This window comes from Salvelinus sp. IW2-2015, linkage group LG18, assembly GCF_002910315.2.
Source record: "Salvelinus sp. IW2-2015 linkage group LG18, ASM291031v2, whole genome shotgun sequence".
Classification (NCBI taxonomy): domain Eukaryota; kingdom Metazoa; phylum Chordata; class Actinopteri; order Salmoniformes; family Salmonidae; genus Salvelinus; species Salvelinus sp. IW2-2015.
The window spans coordinates 58695045-58704704 of NC_036858.1; the positions used below are offsets into that span (position 1 = coordinate 58695045).

At 42.2% G+C, this 9660-nt stretch overlaps 1 protein-coding gene across 1 annotated transcript in view; it reads right to left on the reverse strand.

Moving 5' to 3' along the window:
• Window positions 1-7288, reverse strand: part of LOC111977595 (pre-mRNA splicing regulator USH1G) — a 33109-nt gene extending 25821 nt beyond the window's left edge. Inside the window, exon 1 of the mRNA XM_024007090.2 lies at window positions 6900-7288. Coding sequence (XP_023862858.1) covers window positions 6900-7063 — 164 coding nt within the window. The 5' untranslated portion in view covers window positions 7064-7288. The remainder of the gene's footprint in view (window positions 1-6899) is intronic.
• Window positions 7289-9660: the final 2372 nt, after the last annotated feature.

A 9660-nucleotide genomic window follows, 5' to 3' on the forward strand; every position in this document is an offset into this window, starting at 1 on the left:
GCAGCTGGGGTGAAAGAGGAGCGATTACGATAGAGGAAACCAAGTCTAGATTTAACTTTAGCCTGCAGCTTTGATATGTGCTGAGAGAAGGACATTGTACCGTCTAGCCATACTCCCAAGTACTTGTATGAGGTGACTACCTCAAGCTCCAGGCTGTATCACAACTGCCTGTGATTGGGAGTCCTATAGGGCGGTGCACAATTTTCCCAGTGTCGTCCGGGTTTGGCCGGTGTGTAGGCCGTCATTGCAAATAAGAATTTGTTCTTAATTTACTTGCGCAGTTAAATAAAGTTTAAATAAAATTTAAAAATGTAAAAGCTCTAAACCATCAGAGGTAGTTCAAGAGGGTTAATAAATTATGTTATGATAAACTGTAAGGTCTCCTCTTCAGGAGACCTCTGTGTGTGCGTGTGTTAAAACCTGTTTTTGAGTGTTGTGACCTTCAGACACTATCAGAAGGTGTCTACATTCAGACTCCTCCTGTCTGGATCCCACCGTGGTTATCTGGTTTTCTGAGAACACAAGGCTGCCACAGACTTGATGAAACCAGCCACCTGTCAGAAGATGCTTACACTCGTTCACATTGTTATGACTCTATACTTGTGATGAAAGGTCAAGTTTCAGTCAATCCCACTTCTGAGCTTTTAATTGCTGATAAAATGGTTACTGCTGTCAGGGGAGGTTAGATTTATTAAAATGTTGTTGCCAGGGAAACTCACGCAAGGAGGACGGGGAGAGGCTATATGAGTTACAGGATGTCTTAGACATTTTGCAGAACTTGGGGAACTATCACATACTGTTATACTGTACTCTGTACCATCTTCTGCCTACAATTGTATTACTAAAATGAGTATTTTAATACTTAAACAAAGAGTCTGTGTTTTCTTTCCATTACTAATGTATGTTTGATAAGACTTGATCATTTGTTGAAGAAATTGACCAACATAGTAATCACACCTGTGGGGAGAGAGGCATTCTTCTCACCAAACTACATGACCTTTGTTTTGGAGGTGTTCAGGACAAGGTTAAGGGTAGATAAAGCTTGTTGGACACTAAAAAAGCTTTGTTGTAGAGCATTTAACACAAAATCCAGGGAGGGGCCAGCTGTGTATAAGACTGTATCATCTGCATATAAATGGATGAGAGAGCTATGTTGTTGATGTAAATTGAGAAGAACATGGGCCTAGGATCGAGCCTTGGGGTACTCCCTTGGTGATAGGCAGTGGCTGAGATAAACTCCAAACTGGCTGTCATGTGCCTTTTACTGAGGACTGGCCACTCTACCATAAAGGCCTGATTGGTGCAGTGCTGCAGAGATGGTTGTCCTTCTGGAAGATTCTCCCATCTCCACAGAGGAACTATAGAGCTCTGTCAGAGTGACCATCAGGTTTTTAAGTCACCTCCCTGATCAAGGCCCTTCTCAATAGCTCAGTTTGGCCCTGCGGACAGCTCTAGGAAAAGTCTCGATGGTTCTTCTTCCATTTAAGAATGATGGAGGCCACTGTATTCTTGGGGACCTTCAGTGCTGCAGACATTTTTTGGCACCCTTCCCCAGATCTGTGCCTTGACACAATCCTGTCTCGGAGCTCTACAGACAATTTCTTCAACCTCGTGGCTCGGTTTTTGCTCTGACATGCACTGTCAATTGTGGGACCTTAAATAGACAGGTGTGTGCCTTTCCAAATCATGTCCAATCAATTGAATTTACCACAGGTGGACTCCAATCAAGTTGTAGAAACATCTCAAGGATGGTCAATGGAAACAGGATGCACCTGAGCTCAATTTCGAGTCTCATAGTAAAGGGTCTGGAATACTCATGTAAATAATTTATTTTTATTTTTTTTTATACATTTTCCAAAAGTTTCTATAAACATGTTTCACTTTGTCATTATGGGGTATTGTGTGTAGATTGCTGAACAAAATGGTTTTTTAAAATCCATTTTAGAATAAGGCTGTAACGTAACAAAATGTGGAAAAAGGGAAGGGGTCTGAATACTTTCCGAAGGCACTGTATTTCTATCAGAACGTTGCAAAATGTTCCGTCCAGCTCAACGCGCTGCTTTTCTCTACCCTAATTTCTACATGTCTGTAAAAACTGATCTTGGATCAGGTCCCCCTCTGTCCATATAATCGTATTCATTATGATCTGAAAGGCCAAACTGTTCCTGAATTACTACTCTGCAAATCTACATACGGGCCCATATCCTGGCATAAGGTAGTCAATACAGCAGGGCTGCCCAACTCTCTTCCTGGAGATCTACTGTCCTGTAGGTTTTCAGCCCAGCACTAATTTAGCAGTTCTGATTCAGCTAGTTAAGCAGCTAATTAATAGAATCAGGTGTGTTAAATTAGGGTTGGACTGAAAACCCACAGGACAGTAGATCTCCAGGAAGAGGGTTGGGCAGTCATGCAATACAGTATCAATTAGTAAAACAATTAGTAAGACAGATCAAATACATTTTGATTTGATCTGTTTTACTAATTGTGAATATTCTGATACCTCCTACTAACACATTTGATCCTTCATGCATTTATAAATTCAATGTGCATCGTCATGTTTTGACTCTCCACCTACAGATTACGTCTCATGGTCGATTGTGCTTGACTATCAACAAGACAACCAAGGGATCTGACCCAACAGTCAGCCAACCCTACCCTATGGCCCAGTTACAGACCAAAACAATGGTGGTTGTTACATATTAACACAGCCTCGTCACTTTTTTGTTTTATGTATAATTTTTTAGAAAATAGGCTACAGCTTCTGGTATCCAAATCTGTTTGCTCAATCTCTAATCTCTGTGAAATAGACACGGCTGGAATGCGGTTTTAACCAATCAGCATTCAAGATTAGACCCACCCATTGTATAACGAAAAATAATAATACACAAATAGAAAAAGCATAATTTGTATGAAATACGTTACACAGTCAGAGCATCTCCATTCAGTGCCTATTAGTCCAAGATTAAACAATATGGATCTGGGAAACCACCCAGACCTACATGTACAGACCCATTATTTTCTTTTTACCTTCTAGAAAAGAAAAAAAAGAGGCCTGTATAATGCAGAAAAGAGGTAGGACCAGATCAGCATAGTTCAATTACAGCAAACTGCTTTTACCTTCTAGCAGGCCCTCTGACCTCCACCACAGCTCTGGTCCTGTCCATCCTTAGCTCATCCACCTCCAGCCTGGCCCTGTGGTGTAGCATCAGTCCCCTGGGAGTGTTGTTAGAGGACCAGTCTGCCCAATTAGTCCGACCCGTCACCCTGACCTTTCCTCTTCAGCTAATATCTATGCTGTTAATATCTACGCTACACCTCTGCCACTGCAGCTTCTCTCAGGCATCAGCCTCTACTGCTCTCTCAACACTTAATTCCCACCATGCCTTATAAACCTGTCACTAAGGTCTTGACATATCCCTCAAGTCTCGACCCTACCATCCCCCTCTGCCCTCTCTCCCTATCCTCCTCCTCCTAATCTCTTCTGCTCTCCTGGGTGCTGTGTCAACCATAGTGGGTTGTCATAGGACAGGGCTCTCTTAAATAGGGATTAAATACTATACCCTTTCCATCCAAACCTGCTTTGTCCAGCACTTAAACCTTCAACAAAAGGGAGGGCTTTTTGCCTATACTGTACACAAAGGAGCTTCAGTAGCTGAAAGAGTAGCTGACTTATTGAACGATAATATAGCCTTACTCCTAAATCCTGAGTCTCTCTTGTTTCCCATTGAAAGTCAGAAAGCACCATTGATAGACCACTGAGGTGTACAGTGACATACAGTAGGTCCTAATTAGGTGATGTATGCCTAGTGTTTTTTTGTGGGAAACAAAGAGTATAGCTGTTATCTGGCAGTAGCATCCTGCTACTGTAGCTCACAAATATAGTCCATGGTAGCCTGCTAGCGAACAATATGGTAAAAGGAGTGGGCCCTCTCAAAAGTTGATCTGATTGAAAACAGCATTTTCATATGTAATTCAACTGGATGTATTACATAGGGAGGAAGGCCCTGTGATACAGAATGTGATACATTAATTCAACTAATAATCAAAGCTACCATCAATGAATGTGGGTCCACTCCATCCCTTCACTACTACTACTTATAGCCACGGGAACTAGGGGTGCTGAGGGTGCTGCAGCACCCCCTGATATATTGAAATTAAATAAATAAATAAAATGTATATTTAAAAAAGTGTTAACGGGTGCAATTAATCTATAACTGAMTGGCTTAGTTTAGAAAAATGCATGTTTATCTTTGTGAAGCATAAGATTAATCGATCAATCAATGTACAAATACAGATATTAACAACTTTTTTCATCAACCTGCAGTAGAGTATGCTGGGAAATATGATAATAATGAGTGTGGTTTTGATCGGACTGTTTTACTCTCCACAGTGTAAAACAATAACTCTGGTTATTAACACCAACAAATGGGGGTTCTTTTCAGGGATGCACGATATATCTGTGAAGATATCGGAATCGGACGAMATTAGCTAAAAATGCCAACATCGACATCGGCCCAATGTCTAGCGTAACGCCAATGTGCAAAACCGATGTCAAAGTTGACGTGCATACCTATATAACGTAGGTACATGACGTAATGATGCCACGTCAAATTTTGCGCTACACGTGCAACACAGCATTCCTAAGCTGGCCCACAATGTCTGCTGTGTGGATCGAGCAGTCAACAAGCCGAGCAGAAGAGTAAAAAATAAATAATGTAATTTCAGCGATACAACTCAATGGCAAGATCCATTAACGCCAAGATAATGGAATTCATTGCCCTTGACAATCAACTGTTCGCTGTCGTGGGTGATGTTGGCTTTCGCCGACTGGTCGAGCACCGGTACACACTACAAAGTGAGCTATTTTTCAGATGTTGCCCTACTGGAGTTACACAGTAATAGCGTCACTGCTATTAGCTTCACAACTGACATTTTGGACCAGCGATATCAGCCCCATAAGCATGCTGAGTCTGACTGCACAGTGGGTTGTCAAGGATTTCGTACTGAGGAAAGTCGTATTTCATGCACATGAATGTGCTCGTTGTCATACCGTTGCTGCCATTTCAATGGCATTAGAGAACACATTTGAAACTTGGAAACATGGACACACTAGCTATCTCCATTCGAACAACAGACTTGAGAAATTAGCTCATCAACTGCGCCTGCAGCAGACGTGATACCCTCTGTCATGGCATTGAAACACCTGCTCAACAAAACTGCCAACACAGGCTGTGAACAAGCGATTCYGTGGCATTCTCTCTTTACTCTGTCGCCAACATGCCCGATGCCATGTACAAGGACCACTACTTCAATCCAGACAAGAAACAGGGTTTACGTGAAATGTTACATATGCAGCTGGACAAGATGGAAACGGACACAGTGACAGCACCCACCGAGGAAGAAAGGCCACGGACAGACAGAGCTGAAACTTCACTGCTTGACATGTATGATGAAATCCTGGTTGAGAATGAAATGACTGAACAAATGAACAACAAAACAGTACAGCAAGTAAGTGAAAGAAATAGGTTTTGATTATGTTTTACTGGTAATGGAGACATATGTAAAGGCCAACAAAATAACTTTTTGGTCAGTGTGGTGTGTCTGTGTGTGTAACCTTTATTTAACTAGGCAAGTCAGTTAAAAACAAATTCTTATTTACAATGACGGCTTACCCCGGCCAAACCCGGACAACATTGGGCCAATTGTGCGCCGCCCTATGGGACTCCCAATCACGGCCGGATGTGATACAGCCTGGATTCGAACCAGGGGCTGTAGTGACGCCGCTTGTGCTGAGATGCAGTGCCTTAGACCGCTGCGTCCATGTGTGTGTGTGTGTTAACTATTTAACTGTACTAGAATGCTTAAAAGGCCGCTAATATTGTAAATATCGGTATCGTTTTTTTTGCAAGGAAAACATTTGTTATCGGTATCGGCCAAAAATGTAATATTTGTGCCTCACTAGTTATTTTACACCACTAAGTGTTAATGCCACTCTTACAGAGTGAATTTAACTCCTGAATCAACACTAGAAATGTTACACTGAAAAATCAACACTGGCAGAAATAAGGTAGAATACATTCTCAAGTTGAATTGTATGTTCACTCAAGCTAAACTTCTAAGTTGAGTGAACATACAATTACAGTTGAGAATGTATGTTGGTTCAGATATGCCCCAATGTTAAGCAAACTCACAATCTTATTGCAGCTGGTTGCCTTACAATTGTAAATTGAAGCAACATATTTTTTTTAATTGTGTGTGTGTGAACGTGCTTGCGTGTGTGAGTGCATGCATGTATAAGTATTCACGCCACATGGTTGTGAATGGGTATGTGAGAGAATGTTGGGTAGGCCATCCTCCTGCCAGTGACCTTTGCCTTTAATTAGGCTGTTAAAATGGAGGCAAAGAGCTGTCCATCACATCAACAGCACTGTAGGATGGGGTGAGGAGGGTGAAACCAGCATACATAAATCCTGAGCTGGCACTAACGGTCATTTGAATGTACATTTTGTTCCTAGACAGTAATCAGGGCTTCAACCAGCTGACTTGGAGGTTTAAGTAGTCTTTTGTAGCTCAACTTCAGGATAGTGGTTTTGATTCCCGTGACCACCTATAGGTAAAATGAGCCATATATCAGAGATAAGATCTTATATATACATAATAGTCACTTCTCTAGCCTATATATGGCTCTGACTACTGACTTTTCAGATGGAAGGAAGTGAGATATGCACATTGCCATGTGACAGTGACACCTCCACACCTGTTTGTTGATAGTTCAACAGGTAGACCAATTTGCAAAGGGGACAGCTGAGCAAAATGTTAAGTTAGTTGCCTTGGTGCTGAGTTGCGATTGAAGCTATTGTCTGTGCTATAGGCTGCTTAGGGAACTTAACGGCACTTACCCTCTTCCCACAATAAGCCGGAGCGCGTCAAGGTTGCCGTGGTACACAGCCCATAAAGTCGGTGTCATTCCATCTTCATCAGGCGCATTCAGCTCCTTCCGAGTGGCCTCTCTGAGTAGGTCCAGGTAGCCATCCCGGGCCGCCCGGTGGTACTTGTCGTTCATGGTGCCTATGGCTCCGGTAGCCTGGCTCACGGTCGCTTATTTGGCATCAAGGCGAAGAGCGTGCCCTCCGAAGGGGCAGGTTTGTCCTAAAGGCGCGGGATTTCGTTGGGTCTTCGGTTGTTGCTTCCCTCCGGAAGGAGGTAGTGACTACCGGGGACTGTGGAGAGAAAGAAGCCGGAGCGGTTGCCAGGGACACACTAGGCAGTTGTCAAACAGGGAGGGGTTGACGCCTCCTAGACCTGTGCAGATCCTCGAGATCTCACTGTAACCATTTGTTTTTGTTTGAACCTACTTAGCACAATTAATTGTGAATGCATTTATTCATTAAACATATTCAACTCAGTCTGAGTTTGGCCAGTAACCAAAAGGTTGCAGGTTCGAATCATATAGAACAAACTTCACGTCAGATAGGCAACCGAAATTAATAATTAATGTATGTGTGTTATATTAAAGCAATAAACATTTCAGAACAACTATGGCTGAATTATTGTCCCTACACTTTCAAAAACACTAGTCGAATAAGACATGGGAGAGATGACGAATTTTGGCAAAGAAATATATTTATAGACTAATACAAATCAGTAGATTTAGGTACGGGCGACATGGGCATCCGCCCAGGGCGGCATCTTGACAGGGGCGGCACGGGCGCCCCCTGGTGCGGGCGGGGCGGATGAGGGGGGGTTCGCTCAGGGCGCCAGACAAGCTAGAACCACGACATACAGTCGTGGCCAAAGTTTTGAGAATGACACAAATATTAATTTCTACAAAGTTTGCTGCAAGTAAAACGTTTCTGTACCCATTACTGAGAATGTTGTTGTAGTTAAGGATACATTGGTCTTCAAGGTATGTTATATTTGTAACAACATATATTTTGATGTACAGTTGAAGTCGGAAGTTTACATAAACGAGTTTTAATGACTCCAACCTAAGTCTTTCAACCACTCCACAAATTTCTTGTTAACAAACTATAGTTTTGGCAATTCGGTAAGGACATCTACTTTGTGCATGACACAAGTAATTTTTCCAACAATTGTTTACAGACAGATTATTTCACTTATAATTCACTGTATCACAATTCCAGTGGGTCAGAAGTGTACATACACTAAGTTGACTGTGCCTTTAAACAGCTTGGAAAATTCCAGAAAACTATGGCATGCCTTTAGAAGCTTATGTTAGGCTAATTGACATAATTTGAGTCAATTGGAGGTGTACCTGTGGATGTATTTCAAGGCCTACCTTCAAACTCAGTGCCTCTTTGCTTGGCATCATGGGAAAATTAAAAGAAATCAGCCAAGACCTCAGAAAAAAAKAAWTTGACCTCCACAAGTCTGGTTCATCCTTGGGAGCAATTTCCAAACGCCTGAAGGTACCACGTTCATCTGTACAAACAATAGTACGCAAGTATAAACACCATGGGACCAAGCAGTCGTCATACTGCTCAGGAAGGAAAAGCGTTCTGTCTCCTTGAGATGAATGTACTTTGGTTCAAAAAAGTGCAAATCAATCCCAAAACAACAGCAAAGGACCTTGTGAAGATGCTGGAGGAAACAGGTACAAAAGTATCTATATCCACAGTAAAACGAGTCCTATATCGGCATAACCTGAAAGGCCGCTCAGCAAGGAAGAAGCCACTGCTCCAAAACCGCCAAAAAAAACACACAACAGCGTGCAAAACCACACAGGGACAAAGATCGTACTTTTTGGAGAAATGTCCTCTGGTCTGATGAAACAAAACCAGAACTGTTTGGCCATAATGACCATCGTTATGTTTGGAGGAAAAAATGGGAGGCTTGCAAGCCGAAGAACACCATCCCAACCGTGAAGCACGGGGGTGGCAGCATCATGTTGTGTGGGTGCTTTGCTGCAGGAGGGACTGGTGCACTTCACAAAATAGATGGCATCATGAGGGAGGAAAATTATGTGGATACAGCTCAAGACATCAGTCAGGAAGTTAAAGCTTGGTCGCAAATGSGTCTTCCAAATGGACAATGACCCCAAGCATACTTCCAAAGTTGTGGCAAAATGGCTTAAGCACAACAAAGTCAAGTTATTGGAGTGGCCATCACAAAGCCCTGTCCTCAGTCCTATAGAAAATATGTGGCCAGAACTGAAAAAGTGTGTGCGAGCAAGGAGGCCTACAAACCTGACTCAGTTACACCAGCTCTGTCAGGTGGAATTGGCCAAAATTCACCCAACTTATTGTGGGAAGCTTGTGGAAGGCTACCCGATACGTTTGACCCAAGTTAAACAATTTAAAGGCAATGCTACCAAATACTAATTGAGTTTATGTAAACTTCTGACCCACTGGGAATGTGATGAAAGAAATAAAAGCTGAAATAAATCATTCTCTCTACTATTATTCTGACATTTCACACTTTTAAAATAAAGTGGTGATCCTAACTGACCTAAGACAGGGGATTTTGACTAGGATTAAATGTCAGGAATTGTGAAAAACTGAGTTTAAATATATTTGGCTAAAGTGTATGTAAACTTCCAACTTCAACTGTATCTTCGCCCATCTCTGAATAGTGCCAAGTATGTTACTGTAATATTCAAAGTAACTTGCCACCAGCTTCCTGCAAGTTACTGTAATATCA